The sequence below is a fragment of the Leptodactylus fuscus genome, chromosome 2 (genome assembly GCF_031893055.1).
Source record: "Leptodactylus fuscus isolate aLepFus1 chromosome 2, aLepFus1.hap2, whole genome shotgun sequence".
Taxonomy (NCBI): Eukaryota; Metazoa; Chordata; class Amphibia; order Anura; family Leptodactylidae; genus Leptodactylus; species Leptodactylus fuscus.
The window spans coordinates 135,111,679-135,130,018 of NC_134266.1; the positions used below are offsets into that span (position 1 = coordinate 135,111,679).

An 18,340-nucleotide genomic window follows, 5' to 3' on the forward strand; every position below is an offset into this window, starting at 1 on the left:
TTGTCAAACTGAAGACTGTAGCGTGTATTTCTCTTCCACATATTTGATTTCAGGGGCGATAATACATTTCCAACGCTTTCGCCAATAACCAGTTATGATTCACACATGAGTCTTTTAAATGGGGATAGTCCCTTTAAATTATCACCTGTCCACAGAATAGATTATGTGTCCAATTTTCAGGGGTCCAACTGCAGAAACCCACAACGATCATGTGAATGGTGACCCCATGCCTCTCCCCCCACATAGTTTGAATGGAGAGGCGGTCAAGCATACACACTGTCACTTCATTCATCTCTATGAGGGTCCATTCACATGGTGGAAAATGGTGAGGAATTTGGTGTGGAATTTCAGCACTGAAAAAAAGTCTCCCATTGTCTTCAATGGGTTCCTTTTTCTGCTAGCATTGAAGTCAATGGGAGGCTATTTTTTTCAACACTGAAATTCCACGCCAAATTCCTCACCATTTTCCACTGTTTGAATGGACCCTTAGACTGCCAAAGAAAAGCAAAGTACAGCAGTTGAATTAAGAAGTAGCACACATGCTCAACTGCCACTTGATGCGGAACCTTATTCATGTGATCAGTGGGGATCCAACCACTGATATATGTGTTAAGTTTAGACCTCAGGACAACCTCTTTAAGGATGTGTATATAATTTTGGGACACAGAAATAAAATTAGTCATCAGAGTATCAGAGGAAGTTTTTGTAACATTAGTATGCATGGTGGCTCAGTGGTTAGCACTGCAGCCTTGCAGCACTGGAGTCTTGGGTTCAAATCCTGCCAAGAGCAACAGCTGCAAGGAGTTTGTATGTTCTCCCCGTGTTTGCATGGGTTTCCTCTGGGTACTCCAGTTTCCTCCCACACACCAAAGACATACTGATAGGGAATGTAGATTGTGAGCCCTATCAGTGACTGACAATATCTGTAAAGCGCTGCGGAATATGATGGCGCTATATAAGTAAGCATAATAAATAGTAATAGTTAAACCAGGTTTTTAAATATATTATTATTATTTTCATACTCTAATTAAAAAAATAAAATAAAATTGTAAACTGTCTGTATCTATGGAATGTAACTCTCCCACATTACCAGTGACATCACTAGTGGTTACTATAGCCATATTTCCGTGTTCGAGGGGATCTGTCTATCTTCCATTTATATAATACAAGGTAATACAAAGTATGCTTTAAACCATCCTTTCCAATAAATCTATTCAATTCTTAACCCAGCCAGACACAATGAATTTTTCTCACTTTACTGAGGGCTTGTGATTGTCCCACCAGAATCAGAACGTTAGAAGCAAGAATGGACAAACAAAAATTGAGTAGGATGATTGAGCGCTCAGACCGGATGAATCTAGAATACAAAGCAGAAACAGTGCGTTAAGACTCGGAGCTTCACAATCCATCAGAACATTCAATAAGAGTAACAGAAATACAAGTTTGGTCATATATAATTCCCCGGCAAGCAGGGCATGATAAAATTCTAAGGGCAGATACAACAAATGACTTTATAACTTACAGAAATGTTCAAGTAGTTCACTCTAATAAATTTACAGTTTCATCTAGAAGCCTTGTATTGGCCAACAGGTTTTTTTTATACCAATAGCTGCAAAACGTTTTTAGCCTCTATACAGATTACGCTTTTTTACATCGATTTATCACATCCATTAAACAGATGTAAAAAAGGTATGCAAATTTGTTTGCATAGCCTTCAATGTTAAAAAAACAGGTGTTTCTGCTCATTTTTTTGGGGATGGAATCAAAAGTATGGTATACCACGTTCTTGTATCCTTCAAAAAAAGCAGACAGAAATAGATCCCTTTTCTTTAACATTGATGCGTATGTAAACGGATGGCCATCTGTTTGCATCTGTTTGTGCCTGTTTTTTGCATCTGTTAAATGATGTGTTCAACAAATATAAAAAACGTAATCTGAATGAAGCCTTAGGTATTTATGTTGGATGTTCTAAGCGTACATTTATATTTTGCCTTATGCATGGGGTAGAGTATGGCTTCTGTCAGATATGTATGGAACCTGTATGACATTAGAGACATATGTGGTTGTACAGTAACATATTATAGCTGTGTGCATGACCCCCTAGCTGGTTCTTGCTTCTACTACAGAGGTGTCCTTCCTTACTTTTGTCATGGTTCAACAAGATGAGTGATATAAAATGACCATCTTTGAAAGTTGATTTGCAATTTGAAAGTTGCAATATTCTGTCTACAAATGTTTATGTATGTGTGACCACTAGAGATGAGCGAGTAGTATTCGATTGAGTAGGTATTCGATCGAATACTACGGTATTCGAAATACTCGTACTTGATCGAGTACCACTCGCTATTCAAATTTAAAAGTTCGATGCAGAACCAGCATTGATTGGCCGAATGCTATACAGTCGGCCAATCAACGCTGGTTATTCTCCTACCTTTAGAAGTCTTCTCCGTACAGCTTCCCCGCGGCGTCTTCCGGCTCTGAATTCACTCTGCCAGGCATCGGGCCTGGGCAGAGTCGACTGCGCATGTCCGCTTGTAGTGCGGGCATGCGCACTCGGCTCTGCCCAGGCCCGATGCCTGGCAGAGTGAATGAAGAGCCGTAAGACGCCGCGGGGACGCTGCAAGGAGAAGACTGCTCGGAGGATCCAGCCCGACCCTCACTCATGGACTTGGTAAGTATAATTTGATCGAACGTTGCCTACCCCTGAAACAAGGATTTTCCCCCCATAGACTATAATAGGGTTCGATATTCGATTCGAGTAGTCGAATATTGCGGGGCTACTCGAAACGAATATCAAATCTCGAACATTTTACTGTTCGCTCATCTCTAGTGACCACCTATTGGTGTGATGTAAAGACAAAACTCTTTTTGACTTGAGATAGCTTACACCTTCAATGTTAGGCTGGTCTTACACGACAGTAGTGATTTTTGCTGATCAGCAACACTAATTAAGGGTCCATTCACACGGAGGAAAATGGCACTTTATTTGGCGTTGAATTTTTCACGCTGAAAAAAAAGCCTCCCATTGATTTCAATGGATTCTGCTAGCTTTTTTTTCCACTAGCGAAATTTTCCACTAGCAGACCCCAGTCACGGCATGACACACCACAGATAAAATATCCGGTGGTGTAAGAGGCCGCACTGAATACAATGTGTCCTCAAATGGTCCGCAATTGAGAACCCACAATTGCGGACCATTTGCGGACTTACCTTACGTTCATGTAAGGCCAGCCTTAGGCTGAGGGCACATGTTGTGGAAAAGCAAAAATTTTGTTATTATTTTACTGTGGTTTTTAGAGCCAAAGCCAGGAGTATATTTAGTAGAATGGAGAAGACTAAGGGCCCCTTCACACGGAGTTTATGCCTCGTGTATTCTGTACATTTTACACGTGTAAAATTACACGTATAAAATGTAGATTAGCCATTCAGTTCAATGGCATGTTCGTATAACGCGCGTCTTGTTCCGCGTGCACAGACGCGCGCGCAAGAAGGCGCGCACGAGGGGACGCACGTTATACAAAAAAGCCATTGAACTCAATGGCTAACTACATTTTACACATGTATTTTTACACGTGTAAAATGTACAAAATGAGCGGAGCGTATACAGAATACACGGAGTGTAAACTCCGTGTGAAGGGGCCCTTAGTATTTTCTTTAATTTTCCCATTCCTTTTGATGCCACACTTGGTTTTGACTTAAAAAATGCAGTAAAATTTTCAACATTTAACACAGTTTTCCCGTAACTTGTGGCCTCAGGCTTAGACATATATTTATTTCTGCTTTTCATGATCCATATACTTCCAAACTTATTCAATGATCCTGGAGTCTAGGCCCAGGGCTGGTCAGTTCATTGTTGCTACTTTGCTTGATATGCCAGTTTGATCTTCAAGTTTGCTTGAGGCCCTGGACTTGCTGAAGAAAGAAATTTCCTCCCAAAGGTAATACCATTGTACATATTCATATTCAATGTACTCCTATCATGACTTCTTCAATTAAAACCACATCACCAACTCCAGATGTTGTTACATATCTATTAGACATGGTTCAGAGCGGTTTTCATTGCTTCAATGGCATACATAGGAAATTCTATGACTTTCAAAGATCTCAAATGTAGCTTCATCAGTCCATAAAACTTTAATCCACATGTCAGGTTTCCAATTTTTTTCAGCAATGACTTTTTGACAGATATGCATCTTTTCAGCCTTTCAATATCAAGGAATGTTCTAACAATGGAACTATAAACAGATATAAAAACTGATATTTACCTGCAATACTGCACGAAAAGCATTACACTGATGAAATGAACTGTCATGTAATGAACAGATGAGAGGGAGTGATGCTCTTTGAAGGTTATTAGCAGTCTCTCCCTTGCCAACATTTCACACTATTACAGATGTCTACTTCCTTACCTTCTTCTTGGCTCAACATATACCGAAATAGGCAGAGCAAAATGACCTTCTTTGAAAATAAAAACAGTGGGGGAAATTTATTAAGACTGGCGTTTCCTATGTCAATCTTAATGAATTTCCCGACTGGTACAAGATGTGCCTGAATTATTAAGAGGCTCCAAGCTCCAACCTCAAGCACAATACAGGAGGTCACCAGAAATGAAATCTATGCCAGTTAGGAATTTACAAGGATTTCAGTCATTACCCATGACAAGTTCCTGTCATGAGTTACAGTAAATTTTTAGGAAAATGGTTGGAGACGGTTGAAGACCAAGATGTGGATGCCTTATACTTTGTTCCTTTCATAAAAATAGGCAAGTGAAATTAGCAAAGATCAAAGTGGTGAATCTTTGGCAAAAAAAGGGCTGCACATTAAAAAAAAGCACCGAAACTACTCCTTGGCATAGAGGGAATAGTAAATTCCTCCCTGTCTGTCTGGTATGAGTAATGGTTTTGTATTCCAAGCTAGTCATCTGACAACACTCAATTTGTGCTATCTCAAGCCAAAAGTAAAATAAGAACAGACATATGGGCTAATATTCATATAGACTAACAAGGCATTAGGTAAGGGTTGGATAATAAAGAAAAATGACATTTACTATTTATGTGATGTGTAACGTTTAGGTCGTCTACTAGGACTTACAGTCAATTTTTCACCATTAGACTTATTTTCTTCGACTTAGAAATGAATAATTGGTATGTAATAGCTGTCTTCTCTGGAAATGAAGTAAATGAAATGGTAGTCTTCCATATTTGCATAGTACTGCATGTTGTATGGCTAAGCTGACAAACGGTTACAATTATCTGTAAAATTGTTTGTAGATAATAGAAATTGATCACATCATTCAAGAACTGCATAACCTAAGGCATTCTGTAAATGACAGACACATTTTATTTTCAGATGGCGAGACTAAAGCAATGAAAATTGACCATAATGTCAAAATACAGTCCTATGAAAAAGTTTGGGCACCCCTATGAATCTTAATCATTTTTAGTTCTAAATATTTTGGTATTTGCAACAGCCATTTCAGTTTGACATATCTAATAACTGATGGACACAGTAATATTTCAGGATTGAAATGAGGTTTATTGTACTAACAGAAAATGCGCAATATGCATTAAACCAAAATTTGACCGGTGCAAAAGTATGGGCACCTCAACAGAAAAGTGACATTAATATTTAGTACATCCTCCTTTTGCAAAGATAACAGCCTCTAGTCGCTTCCTGTAGCTTTTAATCAGTTCCTGGATCCTGGATAAAGGTATTTTGGACAAACAATTCAAGTTCAGTTAAGTTAGATGGTCGCCGAGCATGGACAGCCCGCTCTCAAATCATCCCACAGATGTTCAATGATATTCAGGTCTGGGGACTGGGATGGCCATTCCAGAACATTGTAATTGTTCCTCTGCATGAATGCCTGAGGATTTGGAGCGGTGTTTTGGATCATTGTCTTGCTGAAATATCCATCCCCGGCGTAACTTCAACTTCGTCACTGATTCTTGAACATTATTCTCAAGAATCTGCTGATACTGAGTGGAATCCATGCGACCCTCAACTTTAACAAGATTCCCGATGCTGGCATTGGCCACACAGCCCCAAAGCATGATGGAACCTCCACCAAATTTTACAGTGGGTAGCATGTGTTTTTCTTGGAATGCTGTTTCTTTTTGGACGCCATGCATAACGCCTTTTTTTATAACCAAACAACTCAATTTTTGTTTCCAAAATGAAGCTGCCTTGTCCAAATGTGCTTTTTCATACCTCAGGCAACTCTATTTGTGGCGTACGTGCAGAAACGGCTTCTTTCTCATCACTCTCCCATACAGCTTCTATTTGTGCAAAGTGTGCTGTATTGTTGACCGATGCACAGTGACACCATCTGCAGCAAGATGATGCTGCAGCTCTTTGGAGGTGGTCTGTGGATTGTCCTTGACTGTTCTCACCATTCTTCTTCTCTGCCTTTCTGATATTTTTCTTGGCCTGCCACATCTGGGCTTTACAAGAACTGTCCCTGTGGTCTTCCATTTCCTTACTATGTTCCTCACAGTGGAAACTGACAGGTTAAATCTCTGAGACAACATTTTGTATCCTTCCCCTGAACAACTATGTTGAACAATCTTTGTTTTCAGATCATTTGAGAGCGGGCTGTCCATGTTCGGCGACCATCAAACTTAACTGAACTTGAATTGTTTTGTAGAAAGAAATGGTCCAAAATACCTTCATCCAGGATCCAGGAACTGATTAAAAGCTACAGGAAGCGACTAGAGGCTGTTATTTTTGCAAAAGGAGGATGTACTAAATATTAATGTCACTTTTCTGTTGAGGTGCCCATATTTTTGCACCGGTCAAATTTTGGTTTAATGCATATTGCGCATTTTCTGTTAGTACAATAAACCTCATTTCAATCCTGAAATATTACTGTGTCCATCAGTTATTAGATATATCAAACTGAAATGGCTGTTGCAAACACCAAAATATTTAGAACTAAAAATGATTAAGATTAATAGGGGTGCCCAAACTTTTTCATAGGACTGTAATTTCTTCATTGAGAAAATGATGGAAAATTTAATCTGGTAGGTTTGTTTTGTGTGTCTGTATTGGTGTACAGAAAATGTACTGTATGTACCAAATAATGATTTATAACTGACCATTAATAGTAATGTTCAATATCAGTATTAGTAAGCTTAGCCACAAACATGCAATATTTACAGAAAATATAAAAGAAACCATGTGGCATGGATGGCATTACATTGGGAATTTATTAACATGAATTACTTACTAGCTTTTTACAGGAAAAACCAAAAGTATAGAGAAAAAAAAACAACTGATAAATCAGAATTTTCAATATGTTGGATAAAAAGAGCAAGTCGCACTCTCCGTAATAGTGATCTGGGCGGTACTAGAATTGCGTTCTACCTGTTAGCATGCCTATACTGTCGTGATTGACATCCCATTGAGTGTCTGAATATAGAGCTAGCTTTTGTAAGTGGGAAATCAATCTATACAGAATGAGCATGCCGTGGATACTGTGACTAGTCACCGTGCCTGTGCTACGCACTACACATGACTTATGATAAGCGGCACATACTGTTTGACAATTTAGCCAAGGGATAAATTTGCTACAAATTTGCTCTTACGGATCCTCAACATTATATTTTTGAACAGAATCGCCCTGTCTCTCCACTAACTCTATGGTATGAGCGCTCATCTTTGTGACCTGTGCCCCCTAATAAAGTGCTAGCATTTTATTCTGCTATTCTCTTTACTTTTCTGCTTTGCTACTTTTCTTTCAGGCAGCGCTGCAGGTATTCTGAGGTCTGGAGGTCAACAGAGATGGAATGACCAGATAGAGCTAAATCTGAGGTGAAAAAAAGCTGACAGTCAGCAAAACACACATTAGATTTTTAACTATTCCTCCAGCACCAGCAGGAAGACAGTGATGCCAGCTACAGCTAATAGGGTCAGACAGAAAAAGTGTCAGATGTTGTTTAGGACATGTGCAGTGTAATACTGCTTTACAGGTCAGTGGGTTAAAAATACAACTAGTAGTATGCAATTCACACTAGCATACAACCATCTCTAGAGTACCACACTGTGCTGAAGATTTACCATGAGCAACATAGTAACATTTCTTTAACTCCTTCTATCCAATAACCTAGCCCAGGCAACCCCTTTAGTGACCTATTCTAAGGATAGCTCATCAATTTTAAAGAACTGGAAAAGTCCTCTAGGCCAGTGATAGTGAATCTTTCAGAGACCGAATGCCCAAACTGCAACCCAAAACCAACTAAATTCTCATGAAGTGCCAACATGGCAATTTAACCTAAATACTCTGCGGATCCACAATTGTGGACAGTTACGGACCTACAAATTACAATCATGTAAATGGGGCTTTACCGAGCTTTCAATAATACAAACAAATTTGTACTGAGAGGTAAAGGTCTTTGCATTTGGTATTTTTGAACAATTAACATTCACTAATTACATCTCACAGGATCTATTTTATAGAGACCATGCAATGGTATTATAGCCTGTACTAAGATCACATGTCAGCTATAAAACGGATGCTATGCAATATAAATAGTGAAGAGGCCCCCACACAGTACAATCTGACCCACAGTGTTCCCCAGACAGTATTATATGCTCCACAGTGGCTCTCAGACAGTATTATATGGTCCACAGTGGCCGCCAGACCGTATTATATGCTCCACAGTAGACCCCCCACACAATATTATATGCTCCGCAGTAGGCCCCAACACAGTATTATATGCTCCACAGTGTGCCCTCCACAGTATTACATACACCATTTTGGGCCCCCATGCAGTATTATATGCTCCACAGTAGACCCCCCACACAATATTATATGCTCCACAGTAGACCCCAACACAGTATTATATGCTCCACAGTGTGCCCTCCACAGTATTACATACACCATTTTGGGCCCCCATGCAGTATTATATGCTCCACAGTAGGCCCCCTACACAGTATTATATCCACCACTTTGGGCACCCACAAAGTATTATATGCTCCACAATAGGCCCCCCACACACAGTGTTATATACGCCACGGTAGGCCCACCAACACAGTATTATATGCTCCATAATAGGCCCCCCTCCTCATGTACACACACATACATACACACACACACACATACAGACACACACATACACACAGTATTATACTTACCCCAATTCATCCCTCTTCTGACTGCAGGCGCTGAAGACTTACGTCATCCCGCCTGTGTCGGGGCAAAGATCACACTTTGCAGTCAATGTAGGCCGTGGTCCACATACAGCTGAAAGCAACGATCACCCACTAATAAGGAATTCTGTACTGGATTCCCCATTAGTGAGCTATCCGGGTGACGGCGCATGTGCAAGCAGGGAAGGCTCTGCGTGCTCTATCTGGCACGTGTGCCATAGGTTCGCCATCACGGCTCTAGGCTAATGCCCATGTAGTGAACCACAGTTAAAAAACACAGTGGAAAAAAGCTCTGTGAAAATGCATTGCACTTTTTTATGCAGGATTTGTTATCTATGTTGTAACATACCTCCAAAATGCAGCATAAACAGCAAGAAGAATGAGCAAAGCCATGCAGGACACAGCACAGCCAATCATCAAGGGAACTGACGGAGAGCCAGAGATATCCATTACCTGGGGAGAGAACAACAGAGAAAGTTTTCATCAATGACTCCAAGTAAATTGTTATGACATGTTTCTTTGTCAGTTCTCTTTTAGTCTGACATTTTTCTTTATAGCAGAACACTGCATTCACAATTCATTTTCCTGTAGGAGGTTTAATAAGACTCTGCTGTATGGCAGTAAGCATACTATAGGGACAACAGGAACTAAAACAAGATGTCCTCATTTGGACTACTTCACTATACAGTATATATTTAAAACTCAAACCATTGTCAAAGTGCCACTTCTGTCATCATCTGTTTTTTTCTCATGATCATTGTTATTCTTATAGTATCCATATATTAAGTTCAATAGATGTATTAAAAGATGTAAACTGATGTCACGCTGTCAAACTGATATCAAGCAACTCATAAGATACTGAGCGAAAAAAACATGCTGCAGTTGTAAGAACTCTGTATTACTTCAGCTATTGGACAGTAGATCTGCTTAACCCTATCTACACCTTCTTTATCTACACCTGATCTCAGGTAATAAATTCACTGATGATATACAGTATTCTGTATAAGGCTGAACATACATTGTGGGATCTTATGATTGCTAAGATACTGTAACAGGGCCTAGTATCAGGGTGAGTAGTGAAGATATAACAAATGCCCGCTGTTCACTAGTCAGGTAGATTTTTGAATAAACGCCATTGTTGATATCTATGATACCTCTATGGCTTCCTAAACAATCTCTTCCTCAATCTCATAGGTTGCTTGCTCTCTACATACCCATATATGTATAAAAATGATGCACAATATAGTGGTTTTCACCCCTCTTTATTACAGTGCAAAGTACTGTCTGGAGAAGAGTTGAATTGTATATTTTTTGGTGAATTTTCTGTAAGTAAATCTCCATACATCCCCTGGATCTCTTAAGTGAAAACCAGATCCCACTCCCAAAGCTGTGTCGATTAAAGATTTCCTCTGCCAAAGTAGTAAAACTTTATTAACCAATAAGAAAACTTAGGAGAAATAGAAGAGCATCTGAATATCAACTCTTATTCACAAAAAAATGTAGATGACTAAAAATGGTTGCTTATCATATGGCTGTGCCACAAAATATATTTAATGGAAACAAGGTATCATGAAAATAACATGAGAGATGTCTCTAAAATGCACTCACAAGACAAGCAGACATACCAGGGATCATGTATTATACATCTGCAGATCAACTGCTTTCTGCCAAAATAGAAAATGTGGCTGGGGACAGATCTGAGTAAAAATGTATGAATGAGTAGGCCGTACCTCTTTCTTTTATACAAATATAGCTGAAGATGGCGTTGTTGGACATATAAGGCAACATAAGGATATATGTGCAATGCAAAAATCAAATGGAATTTTTCCTATACATCATTACTGAGTTTTGGCCTAGATATACACAGTTGCATATATCTACTTTAGAAGCCTTATATACTACAGTATATGAACCTTCCATTCAAATATAGTGAAAGAAGCATTCCAAAACTGCATACATTAGCCTATGATAAGATACACTGGCAAATACAGAATCCTTAATAGATATTTTAGTGCTAAAAAAAAGAAAGAGTAACAGACAGCTTTAATGAAGTTTGGTGAATATGATATGAACATGTACAATTCTTAAAAGAAGTAATTTCCTACACCTAATTTATTACAGGAGTCCATTATTGCACGGCCCATTCTATTTATAGTCCTGAGCACGCATAGTCAGCTATAAAAGCTGCAGTATGTTAAGCTGAAATATGTCTATGCATGTTAAAGGGGTTAACCACTTAAGCACAAATGATGCCACTATACTGTAAAAGCACATTAGTGTGTTGTAGTATTCTACATACTAATACACCTACTCAATAAAGCAATGCAAATAAAGAATAAAGACTAACAATACTTGCTACACAATACGTGATACAATTCCAAATTATAGGCCTCTCTGGCCTAGGCTGTCCAAATATGGTCTCTTACACTTACCAACTCCTTGGGAAGTTGTGCCAACACTGCAAAGGTGGAGAGCTGGTTGCAAAGGCATTTGGTGTGAGATGGATGGGTTGGAAGGGTCTGGCAGCTTTCTGTTTCCCAGCTCCCACTGGATGCATCACTGGAGATCAGAAGAGGAAATATGAAGTCAGTACCTGCAAAGGTACAGCTGTCAACAGTGCAGTTTTCCTATCCAAAGAGTGGAGGCTACTAGCAATGCTGTGCATATCTGGAGCAGGCACAGCAAGCCTGCATCACTTTGCTGGTGTCTTGAATATCAGTGAGTGTGTGGGTGAAACCCAGAGAGAGAAGTAAGGCAGAGAATGAAGGAGTGTGGGGGAGACAGAAAGACAAAATGAGGGGGAGAAACAATAGGGAAGATGATGAAGAAGAAATAAACATGGTGCGAGGGGGAGAAGTGGAGTGAAAGGTGGTAATGACAGATGAAGAAAGAATGTGTGGGGATAGACTGTGAAGAGATAGTAGTAAATGTGTGAGAGCACTGTGTAAAAAGCTGAAAGAGGAGCACACAGGCACAAAAAAGAGAGAACGGCTGGTAAAAATCAGAGGAAGCATGCAAGGATAGGAAGGTATATTGAGTGAGTATAAGTAATGGAGGATAGATAAGACATTACACACTAGGGATTACATATCAAGAAGAGAAGAAAAGCATATGGAATACAGAGCTAAGAGAAAAAAGAGCAGAGAAATACTCTGAGTAATGATGAATGATGATCATCCTTATCCATGTAGTTTATTACAGTTCACTATATCCTACAACCTTCCCTAAAGCATTAGAAAATACAGCTAAGGCCTTGTTCACATTAGGTAATTTTGTCTCCTTTTAAAATACAGGATGCACTGGCAAAAAATCTCTGACATATATCTTATATAGACTGTAATAATTGCACCCAGCTTTTCAAATTACGCCATGACCTTGTCAATTACTTTCAATGACATATCTGTTGAATATAGGGTGATGGCTGGGTGACAAATGCTGCTGTTAGGCATCCATCTAATGTATCTGTCACTTATAGGATACAATGGCATCTGTTTAAAAAATACATCCCGATAAGCCATTAAACCGCTAATGCACACTGTATGTATAATGGAATCCTGTGAAAGGCATCTATCATCCATAGGCGATGTTAACAAGCATATGTATTGTATACTTTTTACACTGAATAGAATGGTGCACATTTTTATGTGGTATACCAGGCAGCCAGGGGACAGAGAGCAAAAGGACATTATTTTGTTCTCCATCTCACTAATGCAGCTCTATGGATACGTTTAGTCTGTATGCCCTAGACCTGACAAGTCTTACACATGTTTCTTATAACAAGGAGGTTCAACACTCATACTGTATAGTATTATAAGCAATGGACCCCTTTTATACTTGTATACTTTACAAATTGCTTCTTACTCAGTCCTCATTTTAGCACCTTTTAAAGCTATTCAGCTATTTTATTTCAATTCCATTAACTAATGCAGGGGTTTGTGAATCAAGAAATGTCAGCTGCCTATACACATACAGGGAACACGTTCTTCACATACATTGCTAAATCTCTTACCAGTCATCCACGTTACTCTGGCAACCACAGCAGATGGAAAGTAAGAATAAAACATGGCAAGGATGAAGGCTCAAGAATGGTTCTTACACACTTCCACACCCACACATAAATACATCCACACCTTTTCGTATGAAAAAATGGAGGCAGCAACCGGCTAGTAAGTGACAAACTCGCATCACTCTTATTTTGAAGAACAAATAGGAAATTGCAGCCCCAAAGCCATACAAATAGAATGGATAATAAAAATGCTTGGTGGGTTCTTTGGAGCTGACAAGAGTCATTCTGTTTCATAAGCAGATTTCGAGCAGATACCCTGACATTGCGAGGAAAGAAGAAGCAAACGCTCAATATAGTTAAAGAGCAAAACTTTAGCAGCTGCAGAAAGGCTTGTCACCATCTGCTTTACACAATAACAAATTAAATATGATTGTACTACATATTTCTTGGAGCTCCATTTTGTCTTTTGATAATTCCATGTCCTGTATGTTAATCAGACAAATGTCTCCCTCGCTGAGCAAGGAAATCAGCTGTGGTGGTCTTTTCATTCCCTCTTACATGAACACAATGTATCTCTATAATGCTGATCGGTCAATCTTTAAAAAAAAAAAAAACAAAAAAAAACTAAAAACACAAGTACAGCTCCCACTCGGCTTGCATCTGCATTAGCTTCAGCACTTCCGGATCTGGACAGCTCCACATCCCAGTCTTGAAGAAGTTTTAAAGGCTTTTCGGCAATGATATTCTCTATACAATCCCATACAGGTAGGGACTTTAGGAAAGAATAAAAGCCGCCATTATATTATTAGCAGCGATTTTCTTGTGGTATTGTAAAGGAGACTCTTGCTGCCCTCACATTGTCTCTAGCTCTGTAGTAACTCTCTGCTGCTGTAAGAACCATAAAGGATTCACAAACGACACTGAAATTAGCTCACATTTCCAAGGTCACTAACAATAGTTTATCGTATTGTGAACAGATATACAAAGACGAGGTCTTTTACTACAAGGGAAATCAACCGCTGGAATATAGCCTTTGACACAATTCTATAAGACACAGGCATAGTATGTGAGGCATTGTAATAGAAACTGAAGCTTTGTAAAGAAGGAATACAGGTACTAATAATTTATTATCCAAAAATGGGATAACCAGCATGTTGAAGATAAGTGATAGAGAAATATTGTCATGTTTTTTTTATTGTTTCTATCATTAAATCAACTTCTGAACTGATTGAGTATACCAACCTTTTAGTATAATCCCATACAGCACACTGGGGACTCGATGTGCCCTGTAAGATAAGAGGACACGCTTTAATATAACAATCTTTTGTTATGATGTAAAAAGACATACGGTGTACAAAAAGAATGTAAAAAATAGGCAAAAAACCACTAAATGCCATGACTTTTCTAGATAACAGCTAGCACAGTTTGTGACTGAAGTACTATGACAGTCAAAGAACAATGTAGACTGTATAATGAATGCGCTACGTGCTACTTACATTGATTATATGCGATAACTCCACCACAACTAATTGCTCGACGGGTTTGGTGAGAGGACGAACAGTGACCGTCAGAACTTTTGAGCTGACAGCTAAGGAATTACTTGGCGGAGGTAAGATAAGTCCGATTGTGCGGTAAAGCACTGCACCTATCACAAAGTAGGCAGATTCTTCTGTATCTGCTGCTCAACAACAAGAGAGAATGAGATAAACATATTACATTCACATTATGTGTCCACATTCATGTATTTCTCATGCAATAAATATCCTGTAGGTATCTAATGTTTACCTGCTTGGGGCAAAGTGAGAACTTCTTTGGGAATAAAAAGTTTATCTTCAGAGTTTCTAGCCCAGTCATTCATCCCACGGCGGCCTTTCATAGGGAAGTTGATATCACTAGAGACAGCCGAGACAGGTTCCCTCTGGATGCTAATAACTGAATGATGTATAACATATCAGCATGAGTATATACATTACATAAAAAGACTATCCAATGAATTTATACACAATTAAAAAAGAAAATGTTAACCTTTTTTAGACTTTCACTATTCACCCTTACCAACAAGCCAAAATAAAAAGAGTATTCCCATATTGGCATGTATGGCTATTTTTTTGAAAGTCCTGCACAAGTGAATGGAGAGACTCACTTATGTGCAACCCGATCTCATTCACTTGTGGCTTTGAATGGGGGATCCGATCTCAAGATGGCAGTTTCACTTTTTGTGACAGATCCTCCTTAGAGGGGCTCTATCACTGGGAAAAGTCATTTTTAACTAATCACATCCTTGCATAGCCTTTAGAAAGTCTATTCCACACTTACCTTTAGTATGTAGATTGCCTCAGTGGTTTCTGAATAAGTCCGTTTTTATTCATATGCTAATTAGACTGTTGCACGATACACCGTGCACTCCTCTCCTGTTGTTTCCTATGGGAGACTACTGCTGCTGCTGCTGCTGATGACTCAGCTTCCTGTTTGCCTCACACACATAGGAGGTAATAGAAGAGAGGAGGCTGCTGGGAACTTCCTGTACTGGCTGGTAGCTCATTAGCATATGAATAAAAATGGACTTATTCAGAAACCACTGAGGCAATCGACATACTAAAGGTAGGTGTGAAGTAGCATTTCTAAAGCCTATGCAAGCATATGTTTAGATAAGAATGACTGTTCCCAGTGATAGAGCTCCTTTAAGTCTGCAAATTGTTCAGCAGATATGTGTCAGGTTTTGGGGGGAGGGAGGGAGGAGTATTGGTGGCATCCCATCTCCAGAAACAGCAAAATAGAACTTTGCAAGGAAATCAGAAAATCTGCCTGGGGTGTTCATATGACCACCCCAGGCATATGTGTAAATATACATTTTTTTAACGGGAGTAAATTGGAAGTTAGGCAGGGGGAGGGGGTTTAGCTTAGTGGCAAAGTTTTAATTTATCCCGGACAACCCCTTTAAGGTAAAAATGGACATATCCATACTATAGAAGATAGTATTAGGCAATGTCTTTAAATCTACTTAGGAACACTAAGCCATGAGAAGCAGAATTATGCAATATTACCTAGATTTTCAGTGACGATGATGGAACTCTGGAAAGGCTTTAGAGCATCTCCAACCAGGTGGATGTAATCTTCAAGCACCTTCATGAGCAGAACAGAGCCCGGGGCCACCTAGTAGGACAGATGTTGCTTCCTTTAATTACATATGATGCTTTCCTCAGCAGATTAAGTTAAAATCATAAAAATGTGAAGTTGCTTAATGGTTATATAAAGTTCTACAGGAAAATTCTATTTACAAACCATGCTGCTTAAGGCTTTAAACATTTGCATACTTTTGTGCACCGTTTTATAACTGGAAATTAGATCCAATGACCATATACCTGCTGAATGCTCAAAAGTTTGTTGTTTACTGTGCCGTAGAAAAAGTAAAACATCCCCAAATATCAACTGTTCACAGCAGCTGCCAGCACCAGATGTCCACAATAGAGCCGGAAGAAGCCGCTTTATCCATTGCTTAGCAGCCATGCTGGGTTACTACATGACCACTACTGCTGATCGGTGGGACACCTGGAAATTATCTCTCAGGACTTGAATATATCTTTTGCCAAAAATGATAAACTCTGACTCATATGATATCTTATGAATCTGTATATAATAACAGCTTTTCTACCATATAAGAATTCCATATAGGAATTCATTTCATAGATCCCATATGGCCAGCTGAGTGTAGGGTCTCCCACTGCTGTGCTCCAAAAGAGATCAACTGTTACCGGCAGGAAAAAAAGACATTAAATTTCATCTCATTGAAATCAATGGACCATTTACGGACTCAATGCAAAGCATACATACAAAGACTTTATTTGGTTCCTTCTTGCTAGTGATATTACATAAATATGAAAAATAAACTGTACACTGGAACAATATGAGACCATATAGTCCAAAGTGAATGTGAAGTCAGACATGCAGAAACCCAGAATATTCCGATTTTTTATTATTTTTTTTAAAGAAAGGGTGACACTATTAGTTCCTTGCTCCCAGCAATGAGAGCAGTCACATTCCCGGTCTCTGTTTTTCAGGAAGAGGATTATTTTCTCCTGTACATAACCGTAGTGACAACATTTTGCTTTGCCCTTGTATGTTATACCCTGTCACACAACAGTACGCACACACACATACACACACACGCCACCCCCGCTGCAGGCAAACGTCACACATCCATAGCTCACTGCTGCATCGTCACTGCTCCCCACCTGCTGGGCGTCCTCCCACTTCTCTCTATTATCTGCATCCAGAATGTGGCTGACAGCATGGAAAAACTTCTGTGTATAAAGAGAGAGATTTACTGAGGAGGAGAGAAGGAAGGATTATGCAAGAAGTAGATGGAGCAACATTTAAAGGCATCTGCTGAAATAAAGGAATGAGACAAAGCAAGTCGGTAAAGCAGTCATTGGTAAAGTCACAATAATATAGAGCTAAAATTCCTTAATGAGTTAAAATGGTAATAGATACTAGTATGAAAAAAGGCATGAGTGGGCAATAAACCAATAATGCCATAGGTAAAATCATATACAACAGTAACATCTGCACTAAAGGAACAGAGCATAATACACAAAGGAACATTTGCTCTAAAACATGGGTAGGGAACGTACGGCTCTCCAGCTGTTGTAAAACTACAACTCCCAGCATGCATACTGGCTTTGCCGTTCTGGGAACTCCCATGGAAGTGAATGGAGCATGCTGGGAGTTGTAGTTTCACAGCAGCTAGAGAGCCAAAGGTTCCCTACCCCTGCTCTAAAACAATGCTTGTTACAATGCAAACAAGAAACTCATTGTAAGTTCTGCTAGTTACTCAGCGCTGGAAAACAAATACTGTAGAGAACATCATATTACCATAGTAATAAAGAAACAACCAATCATCCAGTTTCCATTAACTGCCCATGAAACTTCACTTTTATTATATTTCCTAAAAGTCTACACAAGACCAGTAATACAAGTCCCCTGTTAAAATCAAATCCTTGAAAAAGTATTTTGCATAGACTTCTTTAAGTCTTTTGAGACAGCAGCCATATACAGTAGAGTTGGAAATTGCTATACAAAGAGTGGGGCAAGCAACATCTTTCATGACAAACTCTATGGATATTACATAAATGTGTTAGATGGGAATGTATCTTTAACAGGGTAGTTTCATGGATGACTGATCAG

General features: G+C 39.2%; 1 protein-coding gene across 3 annotated transcripts in view; it reads right to left on the bottom strand.

The window, feature by feature from the left end:
• ADGRB2 (adhesion G protein-coupled receptor B2) overlaps positions 1–18,340 on the bottom strand; it is a 390,112-nt gene that overhangs the window by 34,420 nt on the left and 337,352 nt on the right. For all 3 annotated transcript variants that reach the window (XM_075264673.1, XM_075264671.1, XM_075264672.1), the window contains exons 10-17: positions 17,389–17,457; positions 16,201–16,309; positions 14,942–15,088; positions 14,653–14,834; positions 14,399–14,442; positions 11,583–11,709; positions 9,500–9,603; positions 1,255–1,357 (exon numbers count right to left, since the gene is read on the bottom strand). In XM_075264673.1, the coding sequence (XP_075120774.1) occupies positions 1,255–1,357; positions 9,500–9,603; positions 11,583–11,709; positions 14,399–14,442; positions 14,653–14,834; positions 14,942–15,088; positions 16,201–16,309; positions 17,389–17,457 (885 nt within the window). The remainder of the gene's footprint in view (positions 1–1,254; positions 1,358–9,499; positions 9,604–11,582; positions 11,710–14,398; positions 14,443–14,652; positions 14,835–14,941; positions 15,089–16,200; positions 16,310–17,388; positions 17,458–18,340) is intronic.